At 36.3% G+C, this 27,192-nt stretch overlaps 2 protein-coding genes across 3 annotated transcripts; one reads left to right on the top strand and one right to left on the bottom strand.

The window, feature by feature from the left end:
* Positions 1 to 833: 833 nt before the first annotated feature.
* LOC113782652 (probable protein phosphatase 2C 60) lies at positions 834 to 5,814 on the bottom strand. Its single transcript, XM_027328525.1, has 5 exons — positions 5,270 to 5,814; positions 4,302 to 4,745; positions 3,463 to 3,830; positions 1,972 to 2,208; positions 834 to 1,433 (listed from the first exon to the last, which is right to left on the bottom strand). Exons 2-5 carry the CDS (start codon positions 4,618 to 4,620, stop codon positions 1,164 to 1,166), a joined length of 1,194 nt encoding a protein of 397 aa, XP_027184326.1. The 5' UTR covers positions 4,621 to 4,745; positions 5,270 to 5,814; the 3' UTR covers positions 834 to 1,163.
* A 6,804-nt stretch (positions 5,815 to 12,618) lies between these two features.
* On the top strand, positions 12,619 to 21,834 carry LOC113783776 (translation initiation factor IF3-1, mitochondrial). Of its 2 annotated transcripts, XM_027329983.1 has the most exons (8): positions 12,619 to 12,971; positions 13,055 to 13,145; positions 13,692 to 13,759; positions 19,101 to 19,199; positions 19,725 to 19,781; positions 20,166 to 20,234; positions 20,535 to 20,603; positions 20,684 to 21,834. In XM_027329983.1, the coding sequence occupies exons 1-8, from the start codon at positions 12,771 to 12,773 to the stop codon at positions 21,530 to 21,532; spliced, it is 1,503 nt and encodes a 500-aa protein (XP_027185784.1). In that variant the 5' UTR covers positions 12,619 to 12,770; the 3' UTR covers positions 21,533 to 21,834. The 2 variants fall into 2 exon arrangements, with proteins under 2 accessions (XP_027185784.1, XP_027185786.1); XM_027329985.1 differs by lacking the exon at positions 19,101 to 19,199.
* The last annotated feature ends 5,358 nt before the right edge of the window (positions 21,835 to 27,192 follow it).

Here is a 27,192-nt window from a genome sequence, read left to right as displayed (position 1 = left end):
GTTCAATATCAACATTTAGACAAAAGACAGAGGTGGAATTGAGCAACACTAGCAAAGGTGTCATGTAGCTTTTCGCAGCACCAGGAAAGGAAAGTTAAAGGAACAAATAAATTTGTACCTTTCCTGTTGTGTTTGCAACTATTTCAAAATAACAATTAATTATTCACTTTGTTGCCGCTACTCCAGTGCATATTAGGACCACTGGTTTGATCACAATTTCCTTTCCATTTTTGTTCTTGTTATTTCCTCTGTTTCTTTTCCTATATCCAGAATGTCGTATAAGACCACATATAAGTGATCTTATATGTGATCTTGTTATTTCCTCTTGTCAAATCACACCAGGCACAAAAAATGGCGCCAATATTGTAGCTCAATTGGCGCCTTACTCCCAAAATGACTGGATTAATTCATGTATCAGGAATCAAGTTTCTATTATTGTTGTTAAGCTTAATTAATCATATCAGATGCCATTATGTAACTAAACGGTAGTAATTAACCCCAACTACTTGGGATATATCTGTAATTTTGGCCCTGATGACGTCAGAAAAGGGGCCCAATTTTTTATCAAGGGAGGTAAGTGAAATTTTGAGAACCTCAGGGGATGTCAGTGAAAGTGTCAGAAACCTCAGGGGAGGTTTCTGAAATTATCCCTAAAATAACCACAGGATCAGCTCCCTGGAAATGGATTCATCCAAAGATAAGCCAAAAATCCAACTATCAGATATTTACCCAGTTGCTGCTCCATTAAGTCTTCAGGTTCCAGGACGCTCTGTACATGCCAAACCCAATATCTTCCATCCTGCCTTCATCGTTTTCATGGAGAAACATTCATATGATAAATTAAAAAAGCACTTCAGATATTTTCACCTCTGCGGCTGAGATTTTACAAAAGCCAGAAATACAATAAATACAAAAGTAAGTACGTGAAAACAAAGAAGGCTGAAGCAACATCCCAATGGAAGTCGTCACTATACTGGTTTTAACAGTGAACTTCTCTTTGCAAGACTCTTTTCTTGGGCATATAGGAAACCAGTTGCAAGTTTACAGTTAAAAAAGTGTTGCTACATTAAAAGAATCGACCCCATGCTCCTGTCCTCCTTGGGGACTACCACGTATTCACAAGAGAATGTTGCAACGTACAATGGACAGCAGGCAAAACTTCATCAAGCTGAGCCAACTTCGGTTGGCATGGCACAAGGAGCCAGAGTGTTTAGTGGGAGATTGACGCCACCCCCCTTCACCGATAGATTAGGAATCTTGACGGAGCTGGCTCTGCTCACAAGATGCGAGTCAAGAAACACAACCACCACCGTGATGTCATCGTGGAAATGCCGACGGACTCCGCGGTCAATTTTCTTCAGGTCTGAGTACCTCATTTCCCTCTTTTTTGCTGCTTCTTGTAATGCAGCCTTCACTAACCTCCGAGCACTCCCCTGCGTAAACAAACAAATGCAGTCATGAGTGGAATGAAGTTTCTACATGTTTTATTCTGAACAAATTGAAATTTCTTCACATATTCTGTTCTGAAATCTTATAGAGGCCGGAAACCATGAAAACCCTCTGTACATAAACACATGCAAAAACTGTTTTCAGAGATAGCTTGATGCAAACATATATCCCTAGAGAACACCATTTACGGAGCTTTTCACATTTAGGGCAATGTACGAGGAAAACCAGGTTCACATGGAGCTTGATTAGAAAAGTCAACGTCATAACAAAATGACTATCCAGAGAGTAGAGAAGATCAACTGCCAGAATGGGCTAAGCTCAGCAAGGACATTCATCTTAAACGATTTGACTTGTGAGTTGTGGCATAATTCTGTAACCTTGACCAAATTCTAAATAGCAGCTGTACATAACAACTTGACACAACTCAAACTTGACTCCCCTGACTGCAATATCCAATCTTCACAAGAATAAAGATTTATAGTCAGCATGCTTTTAGTGCTTTTGAAGTGTTTGCTCTCTTACATTTCGTGGATGATTTTGAACTATATCAACAGCCTCCTGGTTACTGAGGTGTTCCCAGAGACCATCAGATGCAAATATGATGAATTGGTCATGTGATTGCAATTGTTGCACTGAGATTGATGGTTCTGAGCTCAGTATTGGTCTTCTAAATGGTTCACGAAGTCGGAACTTTGCATATAATGGCTCCCTGTTGAATTCAGCCTTTTTTAGATAAACATCGCCAATAGATCTCGAAACCTGAAAAAATGAAACATTTGGCTCATCTAAGAATGCCAATATTATATGATGCATCATACAGAAGAACCGTACATAGAACATGAGTGCATAGCTATACAACATGAATCAATTTATCTGCTCAAGGGCATTCAAGCTCCAAAGTATAGGTTCAAACCAATCAGCACTTGCAAAGTATGATCAGACAATCACATAATTCCAAAAAAAAAAAACAAAAAATTTGCACCAGGTATCTGTGTGGGTGAAGGACAGAGATAAAATGGGCTCCTTTCATTCCATTATTCCAGTATCAAGGACAAATTTTATTTAATTTCCATATGACCTTAATAGCTTTACTCCACTAGTAGACACAACATTAACCTACATTCGAAGCTATACCAAAAAGTGAAGTATGTTGTGTGGGTGACTAGATCAGATAGCCCACATTGAATAACACATGAACTAGAAGGTTGAAACCCCTAAATCAGCAAAAATCACAAGTGGTTCTTCATGCAGTAACTAAAGAGTATTCTGTGGACCAGAAAATATCAAGAAATGGCTAAAAGTCATAGTTTTCCACTGAATTACAAGGCATACCAAACTTTCAGCAGATAAGATAAGTAGACTTCCCAGGACAAAATTAAATAAATGCGGAGAATGTCAACATTAATTCATCTTGCACCAATCAAAACATGCTTTTTCTGGCTAGGGGGAATAGTCATTTAAAAGGTACAAGTCATTTGCTCCATTTTACTCATCTACAGACCCCAGTCTTCAGAAACATGTGCAAATAATTAGTCGCATGATATGATCTATACCTTCTTAAAGAGCAAAAGTATGCAATATGCATCAAGTCCGAAACCTTCTTACTCAAGGAAGATAAATCAAGCAATGAGGACAGTCATATGGCATATATAATTGCAATGAACATCCTTAAAAAAAATTGAAAAAAAAAAGGGAAACACTAAGTTGTAATTCGAAAAAACAATTTATAGTTATATTAAGCTTTATCCAAGCCCCAGGATTCAAATATACACTGAAAGATGTTGAAGCAATTTCTGTGGCTAAGAAATTCACAAACACAATGGTATGCATATTTCTAGTAAACAGGCCACTAAACAAAAACAGCATGGAAAGACAGGTACAAGCACGGGACTGATGCATGGACCACCAAGTATGCGTTACAACAAGTAAACCAATTTCACCCCCTCCCCACCTATCCACCCAAAATCACTAACACTGAGGGGCAAAAGGAATCAAGCAACATAATCATCTCACCTGGATGAGGCCCTTTACTCGCCAGACGTTATGCTTTAGAACAACTATGTGTGAGTCATCTGGGTGCAAAGAATGCAGCTCCTGCCTCACAGACTCAATACTAGCATTATGCTCAGAAGACAGCTGAATAGGCAGCACTTCCCCTGTGGCCTTGACTAATCTCCCCAAAACAGCTCGGGAGTCACCAAGGTTGGCAATATAAAGGGTCCCACTGCAGATTATTCCAACCAGACAGCAGGATCCAACAGCTGCAATCTGTGGCTTCATTGGCCAATTCCTTGTGACAACAGAGATAAAACCCTCTTCAGTAGCTTGGAAAGCCTTCCGTATTACCTCCACAGATATAGACTGTTGCTCAGAAGTAAACCCTGTGCAATCACAAGTTAGTTGAAATTGAAGCCTAAAACAACCTTTATAGAGCAAAAACTGGCGGCAAGCTTGAAGACATTTGAGATTTTTATTTCCTTGCAATAAAATTTATGTGTACAGTGAAACCAGTCAAACTGAAATGCTTAAAGACATCTTGATTCTACCACTATTGTGTTAAATTCAGAATCTAAAAGAGTGTATTAACATCAATATCACTTTTTACCCTAATAAGCAAGAGCTAAATTGTCACTTTAAAATTCAGTTCTAAAAGGAAATTATCAAATGATCACCCCACCAAAAATAAAATAAAAATAAAAAGAAAAAAAGAGGAAAAAGAAAAGCAAAATAGAAATAAACAAACAAATAGTGAAGCTTGTCCCACTCTAACCCTGCCCGATAGAGTTGTAATAATACAAATCAATTTCATGCACTAAATCCTTCTAAATATCAGAAAATCTCAAGCGACTTACTCTTGAGATGCTGAAAAAGGTGTTCATTGATGAACCGGGACGTCTCAGGGCCACCATGCCCGTCATAAATCCCCACGAAGGTACCATGAGGTCCTGAATCAAGCAAGCTCAAGCAGCCTGATTCAAGTTGGCTCTGATCCTCAAGTAAATTATTAGCCTGAACTACAGCCATGGAGAACTCTCCATTAACATGTTGCCCTGTATCCTTATACCACAAAAGCCCGTCTTGACGACCAATGGTATCTGAACCTGAATGAACATATCGATCTGTTCTTGGCCGAAAGCAGGCCCTCAAAAAGTTCATTAACCCAGATAACATACCTCATCTCATCCAAAGCACCCTCTCAATTATCCACATCTAATGAGGACTAGAGGCAACACTTTTGATCCGAGTAGACCTCAATTCTTTACCACTTCCTCCAATTTAGCAATACGTTATGTACTCTAAAAGCAAAATAAAACAAACAAAATCAGAACTTGGCAATCACAATGTAGGCGTGGCAGTCCATAAGTGCAATAAGTAGATTTTCTAAGGTCTGTAATCGATGCAGCTGAGAAATCCACCGAAAACTAAAAGCAACAAAAGCTGCATACGTGCAGCCGAACTCTCTTATTCATAACGAAAACCCATCCCCAAAACAGCCGCAGAAAATGAAAAAGCCAACTTCGTCACGAGAAGCAGGCAGTGTGAAGAAAGCATCAGTAGTCAAAATTTACTTTTACTTCGAATAATTAGCTGGTTTTTCCAAGCAGTTGGAATCCAGAATGTCCAGCTCTCCCAAAAAATACACTAGTAGTAGTAAGCAAACAAGTGAATCAAATGAAGACCCCGCCCCAGGAAAAAGCAACAAAATACTGGTAATAAGTTTCTAAAATCCCAAAAATGAAATTCTCCAGTTCAACAATTCAATTGACACGAAACAGGAAATAAATATAGCCCAGTTGTCAATTAGGCTAAAAAAACTTACCTTTAGAGCTGAAAGGGGAAGATCTGAAAGTGAAGGAGGTTAGATCTAATGATCCATCAAAATCCAATCAAATATGAAGTGGGTTCTGATGGGTCTTTTGTTTTTTTCTTGGGCATGAGAAAGATTGATGATGATGACGACGACGACGACGACAAAGTGCTATGAGGGGAAGGGACTTAAAAAAGGAAGATATTGATACACAACTACTTATGAATAAAGGGAAAGAGAGAAGCCAGCCAGCCACTAAAGAAGTACTAATAGTGGTCTATTAGCAATCCCAAAAGTAGAAAAATGGTTTTGATTGGGGCAACTGAAACTCTGGTCTCTCTCAGCAGCAGACAAGCGCCATTAAAAACCAACAATGGAAAACTTGAAGCCAGCAAAGCAGAGAGGACCAACTTGGGCTCCACCCCCAAAACCCAATGTTAGAGAGAGAGAGAGAGAAAATCTAGCTAGCCTAGTCCTAGTCTAGCAGCACCCAATTTGTTCCTCTGCATCTGCAACCGATAGAAATTTAGTAACATGTAGTAATTTACTGTACTCCAAAACCACAAAAAGAAAAGAAAAGAAAAAACTCCAAGTCTCATTAATAACATTACAATATTTATCACTCATGTGACCCATTGGTGGTGATTATACATCCGCGGCAGAAAGAGAGTCAATTGGTGTTTATCTGAATGGATAAAATAAGTCGGAGCCAACTTACCTTTGATATTTCTTGGCAATGTCCTCACGTTATGACACGTTGGACCTTTGCTACAAAACTCCTGCCGAATTGCCAAGCCGGTCCTTATATTATTATTTCACTTCTATGGCAAGTAAGTTTTTAGTCAAGTTTTTCTGTTATAAGTCTTTTAATAATTTTAATTATATTAATTTTAAAAAAATTTTAAAATTTTTAAACTATACACTTCAAAATATTCAAAAAAATTTTTACAGTAAATTATAGTAAAATTTTAGACAAATATTTAAAAAACTCACTTGCCGGACAACACCTCAGGACAGAAGCCAGTTGTTTCCAAATGCAAAAATATTACTTCCTTCGTCCCAATTATATATACTCCTTCCATCCCAATTATTTTATCATGTTTTAAAAATTCAATTTTTTAACAATTAGTGATTTGATTGTGATGTTTATGCATTTTTTTAATATTTAATGATTAAAAAGAAGGATGATATTAAGAAAAGTGACTTAAAAAGTGTTTTGACTTTCTTTATGCGACAAACATTTTGAAACATCCCAAAATGTTTTCGAAAGTGTGCTACTGTTTTGGGATGTTCCAACATGGCAATGCAATACTAGCTAGTAGCAATATTGGTATTTGATGATTAACTTGCACAGTAAACCTGAAAGTGTGGAATTTAACTACCCATGCAAGCAATTAATATGCTGCAGGAACATATAATATGCCCCCACATCCAACATTTCATGATCTAAAGGCCTGTATTTCATCTTTTTACATCATTGTTTGGTCGTATTGCATTCCGCAGTAAGACGACAATGACACTGTATGTATTTGTGTTGCCGTTAATATAAATTGATCCACCGCTTCCTGCAGGGGAAAGAAAGAAAAACAAAAATCTCATGGTAGAGACCTGTAGCACGAGTTCAGTGAGAGCACACTATTGATAGTTGATACACCAACAGGAAGCAGATGCGTAGAGAACACAGTCGAGAATTTGTTGTTGAAAGGTTGGGTTGGGTATGAATTAGGCAAGGGATGTGAAGGAGCCAGTGAGACCAATAAATACTGCAGTACTGAAGGATGAAATTAATAATGGTGGTGTACTTTCAATATTCATTCATGTGTCCTTCACCTTTTGCTTGAAGGCTTGTCTGGATGATGATCATATGATAATAAAATGTGAAATGCCTGTTGCCTCGGTTTCTACTTGTGAAAGACAAGCAGTAGTCAAAACTGGGAATGCCAAAAGCTTACCACCACATGAACTGATCGTGATCAAACGAAATCTTGGGGTCGGACTATCATTGCAGCTCGTACTACTAGTATTCCAATTCCAGTACTACAAACAAACTGATTCTGGTCGAATAATTGAAAGGGTGAAAAATTTTGAGGAGGGTTATAGAAACGTTATCGTTACGATAAAAAAAAAAAAAGAAAAAATGTTGAGGAGGATAGGAGAAGGGAGATATGTCCCCTCACCCAACATTAGAGTATGTAGTTTGGGGGATGACTCGCGAATGGACAATCACAGTCCCATCGATCGGGTGGTTGGGGCGGATTCGCCTCCCCTCACCTTCCCTCCTTCTTTGGTTCAGTACTGCCTCCTTCTTTGTTTGTACTAGAAGACAAAGAAGAGAGGATTGAGGTGGGCTCAGTGCAAGTATATATGTGCATGCGGCATCAGCACATCCTCATCTTCTTCCAGTTCCAGGACGTCCCAACATTAACGTCCAAGCCAATTAATCCCACTCCCCACCGCCCTCCATCTGCTAATTCCTCCCTTGAGCACTTTTTTGTTTTCCCCTACTGCATTTAATGTTTTAAAAATAGTTAAAAATATTGTCTTGAATTATTATGGGACGGTGTCATCGACCTTTGGAGTTCCTTTTCTAAACTTATGTGGTCCTTGATTGAATCATTCAGCAATCAGATTCAGAAATTGCTGATGAGGGCATGATCTCGCGGAAGACTAGCTCCTCGAGCAAATTATAAACCACAGGATGAGCCCGTTGATGCAGGATTGCATTGCAGCAACCTACTGCTACTGCTACTGGGGTTGACCCCAATAATACTCAACAAAAGTGAGGCTGTTGCCATGCAGAATATGCAACAGCGTTGCTGCTGGGGTCGTCAAGCAAATTAATAAGCCCGTTGAATTTATGAAAACTTTGAGTCGTGGGGCCTTTTGTACGTTGGAATGGATAATACAGTATCGAAAATGATTTTGTGATAGAGCACGACACACGACTTAATTATCATGTTTCCTTTTCCTTATCTTAACCATCGCAGGATTGAAGATGCATGGTGGCCTCCAGCATCCAGGGATAAAAGTATACTACTCCAGCGTATAATGCTCCTTTACCTGAATCACTCACGACTCCCATTTATATATGTATGTGTGAGTGTGTAATATGATACATGGATCTCCATTCTTCAGTCAGCTGAGGCCAAAGCATGCACTAATTAATGTCCGACTAATCGTCTATTAGTACTAGTTTAGTTCACGCTGTGCTGTGCTGTTTTAAAAATGGCGGCCCCTGAATTACATTCTACGTTTTCTGAGCTTTTACAGCAGCTCTGTTACAGATGCAATGAGTATTTCCCGTCTTTGCTCTAGATGAGCTCTTGCAAGCCAATTTATATGTATCCCTTTCTAATAGTACAGTACTTTTACATTCGTGACGCATGCCTATGTTGAATCTCAAATATAAGAGAAGTAGGCAACCATATCCTTTCGAATTTGATTTTGATTAAGGGTTATTATCACGTTATCTCCTTAAAGTTTAGTACTACTATCAATTTTTTCTTTAACATTATTTTTTAGTCATTTTACCCCCAGAATTAATGGTCAAACTTAGCAGAGTTTGTTAATTCAAGTAAACAGACATCTTTAGCTCTTAAAATTATCATTATTTCTTTATCCCCATAAACTATAGCCTTATTATCAATTTACCCTTAGAGTTATGTTTTAGACAATTTATTCCACCGTTAAATCAATTTAGCAAGTTACAAAATTTTAGAAGAAAGTACCCTCCTCTTAGTATAATAAAAATAATAAAAAATTTGGAATGACTCTTCTCTTTTTTAGTATAAAAAAAGAGTCAGAGTATTAATTTCTTTCTTCTTGACAATCTTATTAAATATTGAAAAAAATAGAAAGGTCGAGTGAGGGAGAGATAGAAAAAGAGAGAGTCTTATTTGTATTTTTTTTAAAAAAAGTACAAATAAGAAAGAATTCAATATTTTTATTATTTTAAAATTACTTTACTTTTCTGTTTATTACCTAATTCCGATGCTAATCCTGACGACATTAAAGTAATATAGTAATATTAGGTTCTTCCTTATTTTCTTTCTTTTCAAAATCTAATTTTTTGTCTCCTACTCTCCTATCTCCTTTTCATTTCCTAGCATTAATAAGCCTGAAAAAGAAATTTCAGAAATTTCTTTTATTTTTATGTTTTTGGAACTCTTAGATTGAAAAAAATGAAGAAGAACCATTCCAAAATTTTATTTTTAATTATATATAAAAATGTTAAATACATTAAATTTTTTTTTGAACATACTGGTTAGGTTAACAATGCAGTAAAACGCCTAGAAAATAATGTTATAGAGTAAAATGATTGTATCACTAAAATTTAAAGGAATAAAGTGATAATAACAATGTAGTAATGCTATAAAATAAAAGGGTAATTTTGTCCAAAACTTGTTAATATGCCGAATTGAATTACCTATTGGCATAAAATGACTAAAAGAATAGCGTTAGGGAATAAACTAATAGTAATAATATAATTTAACGGGATAAAGTGATAATAACCCTACTTAAAAATGATAATTTTTACGTTGTAGTAGTGTGAATATTTATTTATTTTTTTGTTTAACCATCAGTCCTAATTATACGTACACACATGTTCAAATTAGCAAAAAAAATAAAAATCATATGTAGCTGTTCTATCACTAATGCAAACGAGATCATGCATTATACATCAAAACTTACAAATGTATAAAATATTTTACTGCAACATCACTAGCATAGGAAACATTAATTGTTTCTAATTGGTTCCATGTATTGAAGTTGAAGATTCTAATCGAAAAAAAGAAGAATGAGTGATAGTAAAAATAAAACCTTCCCAATTGTAAACACACATGACGTACGCCGTGATGCACATTGTGAACTTGCAAAATTTTGAATTCTTTCGGCCCCAACAGTCCAATGTAGGATTTGTTATTACGGTCGGACGAATATTTATGACTTTTCCTCTTTCAGTAGTCAGAAGAGATATTACGACGTAAGCTCATACGAACAAATCTTCAAATTTCAATCCAAAACGTGTTTGGGTAGAACCCTGCCACGGGGAGACCACAATATGAATCTAATTGTGGGTCCCTTAAAAATTATTTTTTTTTGGTAATGAAACGTTTAGATGGATTCGATTCCAATCATCACCACGAGTCAGAACATGCCTTCAAAATCATAGATTCCTTACAGAAGTTCTTACAAATCACTCACCAACACAGCCTTCATATAGACACAGCACAATTCCAACACACATCATTTGTGAGGATACAACTTATGATTACCAACTTGTGTTGTCATTGCTTCTCTAACCATTTCAATGCATCTCAGTTTTTGAGTTCAGCTGTGGAATCTTAGACTAATGATAGACAACTCATTTTGGAAAAACAATTGGGAGGGATGGGGATCTTCCACGTAGTTAGTTAGTTAGTTAATTTGTGATTGGATTAATTAATCTTGGCCCATCAATTTTCGGTCTTTGAATACGGATTTGGTGATGTTGAAGTTGCTTGTGGCTTGGATACACTTCATCATGCTGTTGCTGTTGGTCCGTTCAAAATTATTATTATTTTTTGGGTAATGAAAAGTTTGGATAGATTCGATTCCGATCATCACCACGAGTCAGAACGTGTCTTTGGAATCACAAATTCCTTACAGAAATTCTTATAAATCGTCAATTAACACAGCCCTCACACGGACAGTACAATTCAAACACACGATTCTTTGTGAGGATGTCGCCCGTCATTGCTGACTCGTGTTGACAAAACTATTGGGAGGGATGGGGATCTTCCATGTAGTTAGTTAGTCAGTTAATTTGTGATTCGATTAATTAATCTCGGCCCATCAATATTCAGTTCTCGAATACGGATTTAGTGACGTTGAAGTTGCTTGTGGCTTGGATACACTTCATCATGCTGTTGGCGACTACATATACCGTACTTTTTGGTAAATGACAATAGTCCATCAAAAAGAGAAAATATCTTGGACCGGCTGAGCTGTATTATAAAAAAAAAAAAAAATGCCCGTCAAAATTGAATCCTACACTCCATAGACCTTGGACTTTTTTTTTATTATTTTTATTTTTTGATAATTATAGACCTTGGACTTCGATAAAGTCAAGTCCCCAATATTTTTGTTTGTTCATTTCGTTTTTCTTTGGTAAAATTTGGCAAGAATAGTTAATGCAACGTCACCTCTAACATAAAAAGTTGAACTAAAGAAATATTCACCTGAACAATATTGAGGTTTGGCCAAGTTTAGGGGTGTTCACGAATCAAGCCGCTCGCGAGCGGGCCAAGACCAAGTTCAAGGTAACTTTGTGTAGTTATGTTCAGTTATTTGTTTAGTATATAGTCTAATTTTCAAATTTTATACTTATCAAGTCTAGTTTGAGAAGTACAACAAATAATTTACTAAAATTTTATTCAAATTAATCGATGCATTCTGATCGAGGAATTTGACGAAAAATTTTAAATCCTCTCAATTCTCTCTTGGTTGATGGGATTAATTGAGATGATGTACTATTTGAATTTATAATCACCAATCAATTATTTTAGTATTTAAATGCACTTCAATAATTGACAAATCACAAACGTAAAATATCTCCCAAGTTATCCAAACAATCTGGAGGTATATGAGACGGTTTCGAATGGGCGAAGCAAGCTGAACAATTGGGCGCACTACCTGCGTCTACTTCCAAGCCCAAGATAATGGCTGCCCGAAACCTACTTGTAGAAATATGAAAATTTACTACTACAAAACTTCACTAACACAGCCCATTAGGCCATTACTAACATTTTCTATTGTGCAATTTATTAGGATAGCCACTAAACTTTCAGAATCATCGAGTTTTAATCATTTAATTATTAAAAAAATAGTTTTAATTATGGCTATTAAACTACTACTTCATGTATCTCAAGCACATGATCATTTTTTTCTTTTCAAAGCTGGTTTTCCAAATATTACGTTAGCCAAAAGAATTAAAATGATGCAAAAGGGGAATTCTCGTTCTAAAAAATTTGTAAAAGTATTCACAAAACTAAACATCATGTTGTTTTATCTTCTAATGGTGTTGAGTCGAGAGGTTGGGAGTACATGAGTAGTCATCTTGATCGAGTTCGATACGACTCACCCAAGATATAATCGGAACGGAGGGAATCGGTATAATACTAATTTTCGAATTCTAAATAATTCTATATATATAGCGACTCACTCGATATTGATCAATTTGAATATGTGATGCATGAAATTGGATATTCAGGCAATTAGGTATTTTCTAGTTGGCCGAGGCCCAAGGAGCAGAACCTAACTAGAGCCATATTGATCCGCTTAACCCGATCCTTCTGTTTTTCCCGGGCCAGCGACGTCGTCCCGTCTTCTCAGTCCCCCTGTCTGTTCTCTAGTTGTTCGCTGCAGATTTCTCGATTAACTTGTTTTCAAGTTTTAACTATAACTAGGGTTCTAGTTCCGAATTCATGTGGAAATAAAATCAGGGGGAAAAAAAAAAGAGAGAGGAAGAGAAATGGCATTTTGGAGGCGAGTCAGGCGATCTCAAATCGATACCAAATTGTGGAACCAATTCTCAAGGTCCTACCTTCAGATTCACAGTCCTATTTCAGCCAATCGTACCAAGATTTCAGTTTTGCACTCTCCGAGCTCACCTGGCCACACACCTCAACTCGACTTGCCTACCAATGTCAGATGCTTCGCTGCTCCGGTTCAGGTGACTACTCGTCTCTGAATTTTGTTTGAATAAGAATCTACTTTGACAATTTAGTTGATGGAGCAATGTCTGGGCAATTGCAGTTCATGAAAAAGAAGGAAGAGAAGCACGCCGACGGGCCGAGATTGAATGAGCAAGTCACCGCCGATGTTATTCGACTCGTCACTGACGAAGGTGACAGCAACTAGATACACCCAAAACAAATTTGTGCTCACTTTCTGAATTTTGACATGTCCTGCATTATTCACTTTAGCATCGAAATTTGTTCCAGTTCGAATGGTAATATGGAGGAAATTATACGTTGTGTCTTCTTGTCTGTTTACATGGCACCATGGTGCTTCTGCATTTAGTTACCCCTGACGAGGATCATCTCTTGTCTTCTTAATCATTCTATTTCTATTTGCCTTTCAATAACTCAGTTGTTGATTTTTGAAGACTAGAATTTAGGGGTCCCAGGGAAAAAAAAAGGGGAAGAAGAAGCTGGCTACAGGCTTTAAAAGCTGAGGCTCGATCTGTTAAACATTATCCATGTTAGGGAAGTTTCATAGGCTTGACCAAAATTTCAAGCAAGACCTAAACCTCCGCGTTAGATGTGTTTTGGCATGGCTTTGTTTTGATTGGTTTCTATGGATTCTAAGGAAGAGGCCTCATTTTAAATTGATTTTCATTTTGTGGGTGAGTCTGCTCTAATCGTTTACTTAAACTCGTTTATATTCATAGGCCACTCTGTTGTATCAAGGTATGAAGCACTAAAGCGTGCGAGGAGTTTGGAGCTTGATTTGGTGGAGGTAAATCTTTTTCACCTCAATCTTGATATTTGTTGTTACGACATGTTGTCTTGATATTTGTTGTTACGACATGTTGTGGCCTTCCTATACATCAGAGCATGTGGCAGCTTGTTAATAACCAAGCAGATACTGCTAATGTAGAGCGGGGGCCATAAGGTTAGTTTAGTCTGAGGAATATTGAGCTAAACCTTTGGAATTTGAGAGATAGTTTATTTATTTGGTAGGAAAGGGAGTTCCTTGCACTGACCAAAAAAAAAAAGATAACCAGAACAACAAATTCGAGCTTAAGTGCTTGATTTTACAAAAGGGGGCAAACAGGATGCCCTATAATCATTCTCAACTAATTTCGAAATGGCTGCAGGCTGCTCATTGAAAACCTTGAGTCCTTATTCTTCAGCTTCTGCACCCATTTTTGCCAAAGGATCTGCGCGGCAGTTTGCTTCTCTGAATACATGCTTAACAGTGGTTGTGAGGAAGGTTCTCATGATAGTCCTGCAGTCATTAATAATAGGATAGTAAGAACAAGAATCACAATTATCTTTAGAGATCTTTTGAACTAGCACACTAGCATCCAGCTCAATATGAATATGCTGTATGCTAAGGGATTTTGCCAGCAGAAGCCCATTCCAGATTTCTACTAAAGCCACTTATCCATTCCCTAAATGATTTCGTATGATTCGTCCTGGCCCTACTGGCCCGGGGTTACCAAATGAAGCTCCATCACTGTTTAGTTTGAATGCATGAGGTGGGCGTGGTTCCCAAGCAACCAAGACAAGGTCCTTGTATCTGGTGGTTTTCCTGCTCAAAGGACCTATGCTTAGGAATTCTGTTGCTCTAACAATTGTAGCTATGTACAAGTTTATTTGGGGGGGGGGGGGATTGAGGTTTGAAGATAGTCCTGTTTCTATCCTTCCAAAGCATCCAGCAGCCAAATTCTGCCATGGTTCCCCAGGGAATCCCATAATAGGGTGAATGGTCTGGCATACAGCATACTTTCTTTAGCCAAGAGCATAAATTCTGACCAGCAAAGGACAAAAGTTCCAAGGGACAGCAAGTCTTTTCCATAAGATTTTGGCCTTAGGACATAAAATCAGATTATGGTAGGTGTCCTCTCTGTTGTGATCACACAGTGGGCAGCATTCTTCCTGGACAATGGATTTTTCGAGTAGATTGCTTTTTGTTGGGAGTTTATCTTGGCATGCAATCCATAAGAAATGTCTTACTCGATTGCTAGCTATCACTTTCCATATCCAGTCCCTTTCTGAACTATCATCAGCAGTGTTATTCAAGCAAATTAATTCAACTGCTGTCTTAAGACTGAACTGACCACTTGGGGTAAATTGCCACTTCAAGGAATCTTCTGCAGGAGAGGTGGTCTGTCTAGGAATGGTCTTGATAACCATAATTACAAGCTCTGGTAGTATGACAGAAATTTTGTTGAGGTTCGAAGAATCTCTCTCTCCAAATATCTGAGCGACCACCATAGTGTCTTCCCCTTCAGTGACAGGGCCGGAAATGAGATGTCAGAGAGGTCCTAGTCCCGTCCAATCATCAAGCCATATTCTCACAGTATTGCCATTCTTAATTGTCCAATTTTTTCCTCTATTATAGAGATCAACACCTAGCTTCAAAACACTTTTTGTTAATTGACCCCTGTTTCTCATTCAGGGTGAGTTTTCTCTGGTGGTTAGAACAGTCTTCCTTGACATACTTGTGGTTCAAAATCTGAGCTGAAGGTTGGTCCTTTTGACGTCTTAATCTCCAGCAGAGGCCAGCCATAGCAGCCTTATTCACATCAGCAGTCTTGCGAATTCCTAGTCCGCCTTGACAGAGAGGGGTAGCTACAGCATCCCATTTAACTAAATGAAGCTTTTTCTTATCTGTGGTGGAGCCCCATAGGAAGTCTTTTTGTATCTTGTCAATAGTATCACAAGTGGACTTAGGTAAAGGAGCACAATGTGCATAAAAGGAAGACATGGCAGAAGAAACTTGTTGAATGATAGCTTTTCTTCCAGCAAAGGAAATAAGATTTGCCTTCCAGCCAGCTAGCTTTTGTCTAATTTTGTCTACCAGGAAAGCATGATTTTGTGGAGAGATTCTGGTATGGGAAAGAGGCATTCCTAGGTATTTCTCTAGATCATCTGTGCTGTGCACGCCTAAGAAAGAAGAGATTTTGGTCGGGTTGGAAGGATCAGTGTTTTTGGAGAAGAAGACTTTTGATTTCTCAAGGCTGATGGTGAGACCAGAGCGCAGACAAAAATTATCCAAAATGGATTTGACCTCAGAGATAGAAGAGTTACGACAGCTAGACAAAAGGATTATATCATCTGCAAACATACAATGGGAAATAGCAAGCCCCCCCCCCCCTCACCCACCCACCTATTGTTAAAGCTTCCCAACTGCCCTGTTGGACTGCCTGCTCAATACTGAAAGAAAGGTACTCCATACGTAAAAGAAAGATATATGGGGAAATAGGGTCCCCCTGTCTGATACCTCTTGAGGGAAGAATCCAATTTAGTAGGAGTGCCATCAATGAGGATGGCCACTCTGCAGGAGGAAATGCACTTCATTATAACAGAGCATAAGGTAGGAGGGAAGTCAAAGTGATGCAGGGCTTTGATAAAACACCACTCCAACTTATCATAAGCCTTTTCCAGATCAATTTTCAAAGCACAGAAGGCATTCCTGCATTTCTTTTTGTTTAAGCAGTGTGTGGCTTCTTGGACAATAAAAATGTTATCTGAGCCTCTTCTGCCAGGTATGAATCTGGTTTAGGTAGGAGAAATAATGGAATCCATGAGAGGCCTGATTCTGTTGACTAGAAGTTTGGATAACACCTTGTAAGGGGTGTTGCAAAGGCTGATGGGCCTGTACTGTTGGATATTCTCCAGATCACTGATCTTAGGAATAAGGCAAATATAGGTTTCATTGGCTCCCTCAGGCAAATTGGAGGAAACAAAAGATTCTTTGACTAGCTTATAAATAGAGCCCTTGATTTCAGTCCAGAAAGATTGAAAGAAAGCAGGAGGTAAGCAGAAAGATTGAAAGATTCATGGGTTTCAGGTCCATGATGGCCTAATCTATTTCCTGAGGAGAGGGAACTCTACCCAGTTGCAATTTTGTACTAGCATCTTGAATTCTCCTCATGACAGGAAACCCATCGGGTTCCCTAAAGGAACAAACCATATCTGTAGAAAAGAGCTTCTGGTAGTAGAGACAGATATGGTCCCTAAGCTGACTGTGATCAGTAATCCAATTTCCAGCAAGGGTTCTGAGTGTGTGAATACGGTTCCTTTTTCTCCTTTGAATAGTAGCAGCTTGGAGAAATTTTGTGTTTAAATCATTCCAGATCACTTGGTTAAGTCTAGACTTCATACACCAGAGCTCCTTTTCTTGGATAAGGATCAAATTATACTCACTCAGAGGTTGGGCTTCAAGGTCAACAAGGTGATGGGAGATGTCGTTCTGCTGCCTCTGTTGGATGCTCCAGATTCTGGCCAGCAGAATCCTTTTTTCCTTGAAGATATTTTTAAAAGTGGTTTTACTCCAAATTTGGACAGAGTCAGTAAACTTAACAATAGAAAGCATCAAGCTATTATTATCACCCCAAGATTGTTGAACTACCTCTTTTAAGGAAGGTTCAGCCAACCAAAATTTTTCAAATCTAAAAATTTTCATACGTCTAACAGGAAGGAAGAGATTGACTAAAATCAGGCAGTGGTCCTATCTAGTTCTAGGTAAATGAATAACCGAGTCTGGGAACAGGGAGTTCCAGTAAGGATTGCAGAACACTATCTATTCTCTCAAGAATCAAACCCTTATTAAAACGTTTATTAAGCCAAGAAAATCTAGGGCCAGAGTAGCCCATGTCTAGCAAATTACAAAAGTCCAGACAGCTTTGAAAGACTGTAGCATGATTTTGATTGATGGGGTTGTCCCTAACTTATCCAAATTGGATAACTTTTCATTAAAATCTCCCAGACACAACTAGGGAAGGGAGTTCTGGGAGGCTACATGTTTTAGATTCTCCCACAGAATGACCCTATTATTATAGTTTGGGCTAGCATACACAGCTGAAAGAAACCAAGAGGGAGTATCCGAGGATACTTGCACTAGAGCATGAATTTCTTGTTCTGTTTTACTGATGATGTTGACCCGAACTTCGTTAGGATGCCATAAGAGCTAGAGACCTCCTCTCCTTCCAACTGAGTCCACAATCTTGTACCCACTAAAGGGTAGGCTCACGTACATGTTCACAGCTGCTTGTCCTCCTATCTTAGTTTCTACAACTATGACTACATCTGGGTTGTGCTTCCAGCCCCATGCACATTCCAAGTGATGATCTTCATTTGGCTAAACTTCCTGATCAGATTGAACCCTGGCACATGCATCGCCTGTCTATGTATTCGTCTCCCTATATTCCACATTCTGGCCACTCTCCTCTGCCTTCCTGGGTCTCGATGTTCCTCCAGAAGTGGCCAAGCTCTCATCACAAAGTCCATGTGGTGTCCCACCTCTTCTCTGTCTATTTTGATCCTTAGTTCTGCTCCTATTATACCGGGGGCAGGGAAAATGAACCTCCCGGCTGCTTCTCGCCAGTCTATACCCAAGGTTAAAGGGAAGAGAGAAAGAGACTCTCCTACCCATCTTCTTCGTGGGTGATAGTTTGACCCCAATTGTGTCGTGATAAGGCATGGCGTTGCCTTCTCCAATTGCTGATTGGCAGTCTTCCACTCCATCTCTTCTGCCTTCTACCCTCTGCAGCAGATTTGGATCCTCCTGCACTTGTCCATTCTTGTTGAACGGATCCAGATCCTCCATGATGTCCAAGCAAGTGCTGGTTGCCCAGAGATGCAACATCCCCAGAATGTCTCGAGTTTACTTCTCTGGGGTTTGTCCTGAGTCCACACAGAGCCCTTTCCCGTAGATAGTTGGGAGCCCACAGATCCTGAGAGATAGTTTATACATCAAGTAAAATTGGTTATGTGCCTGTCTGTACCTTTGTCTCAAAAAGGATATAGAGCTTTGCCTTCGATAGGCTAATGTTAGCAGTTTGTTTAATTAAAGGCACTAGTTTCTAAATGAGGTTCATTAAATATGTAATTGAATCAAGGCCTACCCTAGGTCTGTTGCTTTTGAACACTACAAGCTCCTAAAAAAGCAATATCCTTCTTAGTTTCTCAGGTCCATAAGCATATGGTTTAATTAGTCCTTTCTTCTTGTGGGTTTGCATATGTGTGTGAGAGAGAGAGGGAGAGAGAGAGAGACATATGGCTCTTAATCTAATCTATGTTCTTGTTTTTTTTCCCCCCTTTGGCTGGGGGATGGGGTGCTTCTTCAGGTTCAACGAAATGCCAAGCCTCCTGTGTGCAAACTTATGGACTACTACAAAGAAAAATATAAACAAGAGTTAAAGGAAAAAGAACGCTCCAAACAAAGGGTACGATACCTTTTTACTTGCACCTTTGCCTTTTTCAAGGGGTTGAATTGAATCATTTCACTGATTAACTCGACATTTTTGTCCTTTATTGAGGATTTTACTGCAGCTATCTTTTTATTGTTTGTGGATCTCATTTTTTTGCTCGTGTTTAGGTTCCTAATGATAGTAGCGTGATTTATATTTGAAATGCACTGTAGTCATGTGGATTTTACTGCAGCACGATCCTAAGTAGTTTACCAAGATTACTGTTTCATACAACTTCCTAGTTTATTGCTTTATTTGACACAGTTCTTGTGCATTTGGGCCTATATGGTTGATATTGCATAGAGATATGTGATGAGAAGTCAAAACATGCTTATGCATGCATGTGAATTATGAAGTTACATAGTTTTCCTGCTTGGATATTTCAGACATGTCGGTTCACTAATTCTTGTAGTATGTGAGATTATGAATTAATGATATAGTGCCTTTTCTCTTCTTTTTAATCTGGGGCCAAGTTTAATCTTTTTGGTCTATTTAACACAGTCTAAAGTTAGTTTACGCAACGGAGGCTGCAAAGAAGTTCGATTTGCTGCTAAAATTGTAAGTGTTTTATTCCTTGCCTTTCTGGACACCAGTAAGTCTTATTGCAGTTGATATTTTTACCATTGTTTTGGTTTAGTGCTTGTGGGAGCCCTCAATCTATCAATAATTCTTGTCCACTTGTTGTGAAATTTTATCTGAAAAAATTTATAGGGCCTATTTTATATCTGTTGTTGCATACAAAGTGTCCCCTTTTAGTCGTCAAAACTGTATCTGGTGATTGCTGCATGATTGTATATGTCTATTGCCTTTTCAGACTACGTTTCTTTTTCAGAGTTATTTCAGCAAAATCAACAAGACAGTGGCTTGAGTTCTGATGCTTAATTTGGATCCCACGGATACTATGACAGTATTTTTTTACCCCCTTTTCTTTTCCCTTTCCAGACACCCAATGACTTACAAATTAAAGCGGACATGGCAAAGAGACTAATGGAGAGCGGCTATCGTGTCAAGGTATTGTCCTTCTTCCTTGTTATAGTTTAGAGCTAATGGTTTTCCCTGGAATGAGCTAACGGAGTATTTTATCAAGCCTATACTAACGGAGCGATCGCATCATCAAGTGTCAGAATACCTGATTGTTATTGGAAATTGTGCTAGTTTTATATATAAACTTGGAAATAAGACTGAATCATTAGTTTCGTTCTGACACTTTGACACTTGCAAATTGCCCATTTGCTTAAAATCTTCTTTTCTACTGGAATTGGTTTATATTTCAATTGGAAAATATTTTTCATGTTTCCTTTTTTTGACCAGTGTGTAGCTATTGGTAATGTGGATAAGGGTGAGGACTCTGCAACATTGTTTTCTCGATTCTCTGCTTTGGTAAGTATACTTCGTAATTTCGTGGCTCTGCACAAACCTCTTTTACTTTTTGATTTTGGCAATAACACTTTGATATTTAGATTGAAGATATATCTGTTGTTGAAACTGATACCCGAGTGGAGGAAAAGGATCAGGCACATGTTATTATGAGGCATGTTAAGTATGGTCCATTAAAAAAAGGCTCATTAAAGAGAGCATCTATGGACAAGAAAGCAGCAAGTGCTAGTGTTCAAGAGGTGGAAGGTGATGATGACGTTCTTTCTGAAGAAAGAGATGATGTTGAGCAAAAGGAAATATCTGGCTGGACAACAGCTAATGCAGATGATGATTTTGATGAACTTTTTGACCTCAACGACAATGCAGATGGGGTTTCTAAGAGTTCAAGGAGTGAGAAATTCTCAATTGCACGTGAACCATCGAGCTCATCAGAAGGTGGTTCTTCACATTATCCACGACCTGGTGGGAGAGACACATTGCAGTCAGGACCCCAGTTTCCTGATAGGGTAAGGCAACCACCATTGAATATGAATGCATCGCCCCAAAGAAGAAAAACTGAAGGTGTCAATCATGCGTATCCTGCATCTACAAACTCCAGGAACCACGGACAAAATTTTGCTCCAAATAATCCTGATCCCCAGGGCCCAAGTTATGGTGTCTTCAGAGCTCGACAAGGCAATGACGCTCATGGGAAACAGAATGCACCAGCAGAAGTTAATAGATACAAGCAGAGGAATGCACCTGATAGCAGGAGGAATTCCAGCCCTCCAAGGGCGGCCGGGCATCAGAATGGACCCATGTCTAACTTCAAATTTGGCAGGGAGCAAGCTGTTAATAGGGACGAGCAAGGTAGATGGGGTGTATTTAGTGGGGAAAGCACAAACGTTATACCAAACAGGACTTTTGATGGCCAAGCTAAGGTGCAAAGATAAAAGCCTCGTGGATCACTTGGTATTTGAAACACTAGTATTCGTATTGAGAATTCATACAGCAATGGTTTTTCCCTGAGAAGTCATACAGGAATATATTTATTCATCAGGCCTGGTTTCTGTTCAGCAGCTCTCGAGAAATTTCCGGTTGTGTGCTGGAAATTTGTTCATCCTTCTCGCAAGGGAGAAATAACACGTTCATGTGTTTGCTCTGCAACATTCCTCGTCTGAAAGGAATGTATTAGCATTTTACTGACAGGTGAAGCAAGCAATCAGAAGGTCCATCTGGTCCCAATTTCCTCTTTTGTTGGCTTCCAAAAAATGACCACAATGGGTGTGCAAAATAGCTCAATAACTTAAATTAATGGTTTAAAACAGCAAAGGAAGCGCGAAAACTATACTAAGGGGGCGTTTGGTAAGAGGGTATCGGATTCGGGGAATGGAATGAACCCCATAAATGGTGTTTGGTTCACTGGAATGGGAATTGAAATCTTGGAATGATTTCTAAAAATTTGGTGTTTCTCCATTCCCAAGTATTTTGGTGGGTTTTGTCCGATTCCCAAGTTTGATTCCAAGAAACAAATCCAATTACATATTATAATTATACAATGATATAATTAATATTTATATATATTATATATTATAATATATACATATATATAATATATTATAATTATAATATTAGTACATTATATAAATATATATTATAATTATTTAGTTAAATATAATTATATTTATATAATATATATTATAAATTTATTAATATTATATAATATTAATATTATATAATAATATATTTATAATATATATGTATATCTATAAATGTATATTATATGTGCATATAATTAAAATAAATACATGTATATAATATTAATAAATTATATAATTATATTTATATTTATTATTTTAAATATAATAATATATAATAACTATATCTAATTAATATGCATTATATTTATATAAAATATTAGTACAATTAATATTTATATATTATATAATTATAATTATATATTTATATTATAACTTTCATATAATTATAATTAATTATATTTAATATTTAATTTAATTAGTTACAAACTTATAATAATGATATTATTATATTATATAATTATTTAGTTAAATATAATTATACTTATATAATATATATTATAAATTTATTAATATTATATAATAATATATTTATAATATATATGTATATTTATAAATGTATATTATATGTGCGTATAATTATAATATATACATGTATGTAATATTAATAAATTATATAATAATAATTATTATTATTATTTTAAATATAATAATATATAATAACAACTATATTTAATATGTAATATATATTACATTTATATAAAATATTTGTATAATTAATATTTGTATATATTATATAATTATAATTGTATATTTATATTATAACATTTGTATATTTATATTTAATTATATATATAATATTTAATTTAATTAGTTACAAACTTATAATAATAATAATATTAGTTATATATATTATATAATGTATATTAATTTGTGTAATATAATTAATATTATCAATTATACTAATAATTATACATGTTTACTAATAGAAATTATTAATCAGTTAGACTAAATTTACTAATACATTTATACTAATATATTTAATTAGTAAAAATTTCTTATATCTCATTTACAAAGAGCCAATAACTATCATTTACAATGTGATTTATAATATATTTATTATATTCCATTCCGAAAGAGTCGACGAACCAAACATCAACTATAGTAATGATACACATTCCAGGTACTTGAACCAAACAAATGTATTGGAATGAATGACCTCATTCCAAACCCAAGATATCCGATTCCAAATCCGAATCCAATTCCGATGTGCGAATCAAACGCCACCTAAGTGTTTAAAACTCCGATAAAGAAGACTGCTCGCTAAGCAGGTAGAGTAAACCCAGAACCATTAACCCAATTACCCAACACCCAAGTTGGAACGCCTCCATTTCCGACTTTGGGTCGTTGTCACAGTTTCCTTCACTCTCTCGACTCTGGGTTTGTTATTTTATTTTGTACTCTTTAAGTTTCTCGGTTAAAAATTCTCGAGCAATTTACTTGGATAGTCATAGTTGAACTTTTTGAATAGTCAAGATTTGGCTCCTTAATTAATTATTATTAATATATAGTTAAAATTTGGTCCCTTAATTATTCATAGTATGTTTTTACTTACTGAACAATCAAATGCGTAAGTTTTGCACCATTTTATCTGATTTCATCGTTAATTCTAACGAATCTAAGGGTTCCTATGATTTGCAAGACATACTACTATTAGTTAGATCTGACAAAATTAATGGTAAAATTAGATAGAAAGGGCCAAAATTTATACTCTTAATAATTTAATGGGTAAAAATATATTATTAATAGTTGAGTAGTGAAAAACTGGACATCCCTTATCAGTGTATGGACAGCTATTTCTTGAGCACAGGTTTAGGTTTGGCCTCAATGGGAAAAAATGGAGCACCTAACAATGCATCTTCACAGACCAAAAATTACGAGATCACCCCTTTCATTTTTGGGTGATGGAGTGATCGTATCATTCGAGCCATTTTTTTTCATGTCTTTTCGGGGGGTCTGGAGAAAGCTGCAATCAATAGAATTTCCCTAATCCTCCCTTCCCGAAAGGAAGAGCGTGAAATTCTTTTCCCTTCCGCAGGGACCGAGAGATTGGATCTAATCGTAAGAAGAATGCTTGGTATAAATAGACTATCGGGAAAGTTTAGTAGTTACCCGTTAATTGTCCTCAATCCCATTTGTCCAAATTTGAACCCATGACACGCTCATTTGTTAAATTCATATATATTACTCTTTATCACATTCAAAAAGGTTTGTTGTACATTTGCAAGTTGTAGTTGTAACAAGAAAAAGGATTTCATTCTTTTCTATCTATTGGTTTTTTTTTTTGTTCCTTTTCTTTTTTATATACCAAAGACTAGAGGTACCTCGACTCTGCAAGGCACAGCCAGGACCCCCTAGAAACTTAGTTGAATACATAATAACAAATCATTTTGGTACATAATGAATAGAGATATAAGAGAAAATTGAGTATAAAAATAATTAAAAATTTGTTGTGAAGAAAAATTTCAATAATCAAGTTAGCCCCCTATTTTTTTGTGATTTGAACAAAGATTTTTTAACTAGTATTATGTACATATAATGGTACCAAAAAAGAAGAGAAAACAAATCCATTATGAGTGCATTGTTGGTTTAATAACAACATAATTTTAGTTGTAACTAAACAAAAAGCAATCATATTATTTCTAGCACTTTAATAAACAGAAAAAGTTTAAAAAACCACCAAAACATGTTACAGTTTTCAACATCAATAAAAACATATAAACGTGCACATTTTTCTTTCTTTTTGAGAGAAAAAGCAAGTTAATCCACTCATTTAAATCATGCCTAATAGCATTACAAATAGGTGAGAACATTATCTCACCAAATAGCTCTAGAATACAAATATTAATTTTAGATAAAAATATGAACTGCCATATTTCCAGATCTACATATACAAATTCAAAACAACAATTAGTTTGATAGCAAAAATGTCTTCTTAATTAAAATTAAATTTTCTAATAATACTTTATCAAGTGACACTCTAGATTGAATGCCTCAATGCTAACTTCCACCACTAACTACAATCCTTTGACAATCGCAATCATTTCTACTAGTTAAAATATAATATCAAAAGAAACTTTATCAACTCCTTCAGCCAAATAATAATGATATGTCTAGTTCCACGCCTAGCAAGTTAGCAATTATCTCAAACTCTAATTAAATTATCTATCATCAGGGACAATAAAAAAGAATAAGATTACAAAGTCATATAGAACCAGTTTAAACAAAAGATTCTGAAATCTAATTTTACACTTCTTTTATTCTCAAGATATTATTTGTTAAAATTTAAAATTATGAAAATAAACTACCTATCATGGATATAGGCTAGTAATTCAAAATGAAGAGATACGAAATATTTTCTTCACATCCCAAATTACTGAGCCCAACAATTATTTTACATATCATCCACTTGATCCATTAAATAAGCACTTTTCATTATTAAGAAACTTTATATAAATCAAACTATCAAAATATAATTATCTATCCATAAATTAAGAGACTTTGATTAATTTTTAATTTATCAAGCCTTACCATTTCCTTTCTGATCATCATTTATCTTAGACCTTCACTTGTCAGATTCTTCCTCCTCCACTCTAGCACTATTATCCTATTATCAAATAACAATTTTAATAATTAAAAAATTAAAATTGGAATGAATATGTATAATGGCATTTATTATTTTACGGGGAAAAAGTAGTTACAATTCTTCATTGTCAACTTGAAAATTTGTCATGTAATCACCACCAGTCCTTTTTTTAGCTTTAGGGAATTTTTTTCCAAAAATAAAACAAGCCAAAAAAGTAATTTTAGAATAAATAAAATTAAAAAAAATAACACATTTCTTTAGATTTATGGGGAAAAAGTAGTCACAGCATCGCATGCAAACTTCAACTTGTCTTTTTTAGGGGAAAAAGAAAGTCAAATGAAGGAGGAAACGGTAAGAAAATGAATGAGCAAAGGCTTCTGATCAGGAGGCAAAAAGTAACAAAAAATATTAAATAGTACGTATCAAAGAGAGACGGTAAGAGGAGAAAATCATGAATCATGATTACTGGATTAAGTAAGAAAAGAAATGTCAAACTCTTCCTTCAGCTCCTATAACGAAACCGTTTATTTAGTTATATATGGATAACATTGAAAGAAAATTCATCAACCGATCCAATAGAGAAAAAAAGCAGAATAAACGATTAGGATGAAGGGGAAAAAAAAAAGAAAGGAGTACAAAGTGGAAACTAAATGCAAAAGTTGCAGTGTAGATAAAGGTTTGTTTAGTTATTTTTTTTCAGAAAGGAGAAAGGAAATAAGGTGATAAAAAAAGAAAGTAAAAAAAAGAAAAGAAAAAAATGAAGATAACTTCCTCAAAAGAGGGATGTGGCAAATGTCAAAATGAAATGAAAACCAATTGGCAATTATTGGAATTGTTATATTAACTCCACCTTCTTTTTATATATGTTAAGAGAATATAAGTATTCTTGTAGATAATAAATTAGTAAGGGTATTCTTGTAAATAATTTGTTAGGTTTGTACTTCTATAAATACTAGTTGGTCACTCATAATACAGTGATTAGATGTTTTCCTCCCAAAATACCTGTTAACATGGTATCAGAGTTAAAGTCCTAGGGTTAGGGTTAAACATCTAGCAAAAGTACTGTTCAGCCGTACTGTTCATCGCGACACTGTTCACGGCGCAGCACTGTTCACGCCGTTACTGTTCACGACGTACTGTACACAGGGGGCACTGTTCAAGTGTGCTGTTCACGGCGTAGCACTGTTCACGCCGTTACTGTTCACGACGTACTGTATACAGCGCACTGTTCAAGCGTTACTGTTCATCTCGAGTTTTGACCCTTTCTTTGGTTTAAAGTGCTATTCGCTATGGTTGAAAAGTTTGTTAATGCGGTTACCACTGACCAAGTTGAATTGAATTTCCAGAAGACTGTTACTATATTCGAGAAAGATTATGTTAAATTGCTACAGTACTAAGTTACAAATCACGCATCTCTTCCCTCTGTTTC

The sequence above is a fragment of the Coffea eugenioides genome, chromosome 9 (genome assembly GCF_003713205.1).
Source record: "Coffea eugenioides isolate CCC68of chromosome 9, Ceug_1.0, whole genome shotgun sequence".
Taxonomy (NCBI): domain Eukaryota; kingdom Viridiplantae; phylum Streptophyta; class Magnoliopsida; order Gentianales; family Rubiaceae; genus Coffea; species Coffea eugenioides.
The sequence above is the reverse complement of the archived record's forward strand: the minus strand, read 5'-3'. Positions and strand labels throughout refer to the sequence as shown.

Bases quoted from the DNA above. Each gene is read 5' to 3' on its own strand.
- LOC113783776 (XM_027329983.1), top strand. From the start codon at position 12,771: ATGGCATTTTGGAGGCGAGTCAGGCGATCTCAAATCGATACCAAATTG. The intron at 12,972-13,054 runs GTGACTACTCGT...GGGCAATTGCAG, and splicing joins GCTTCGCTGCTCCGGTTCAG to TTCATGAAAAAGAAGGAAGA. The intron at 19,782-20,165 runs GTAAGTGTTTTA...TTCCCTTTCCAG, and splicing joins TTCGATTTGCTGCTAAAATT to ACACCCAATGACTTACAAAT.
- LOC113782652 (XM_027328525.1), bottom strand. From the start codon at position 4,620: ATGTTATCTGGGTTAATGAACTTTTTGAGGGCCTGCTTTCGGCCAAGA. The intron at 2,209-3,462 runs GTGAGATGATTA...TCATTTTTTCAG, and splicing joins GAGTAAAGGGCCTCATCCAG to GTTTCGAGATCTATTGGCGA. The intron at 1,434-1,971 runs GTAAGAGAGCAA...TTGTTTACGCAG, and splicing joins TTCAAAATCATCCACGAAAT to GGGAGTGCTCGGAGGTTAGT.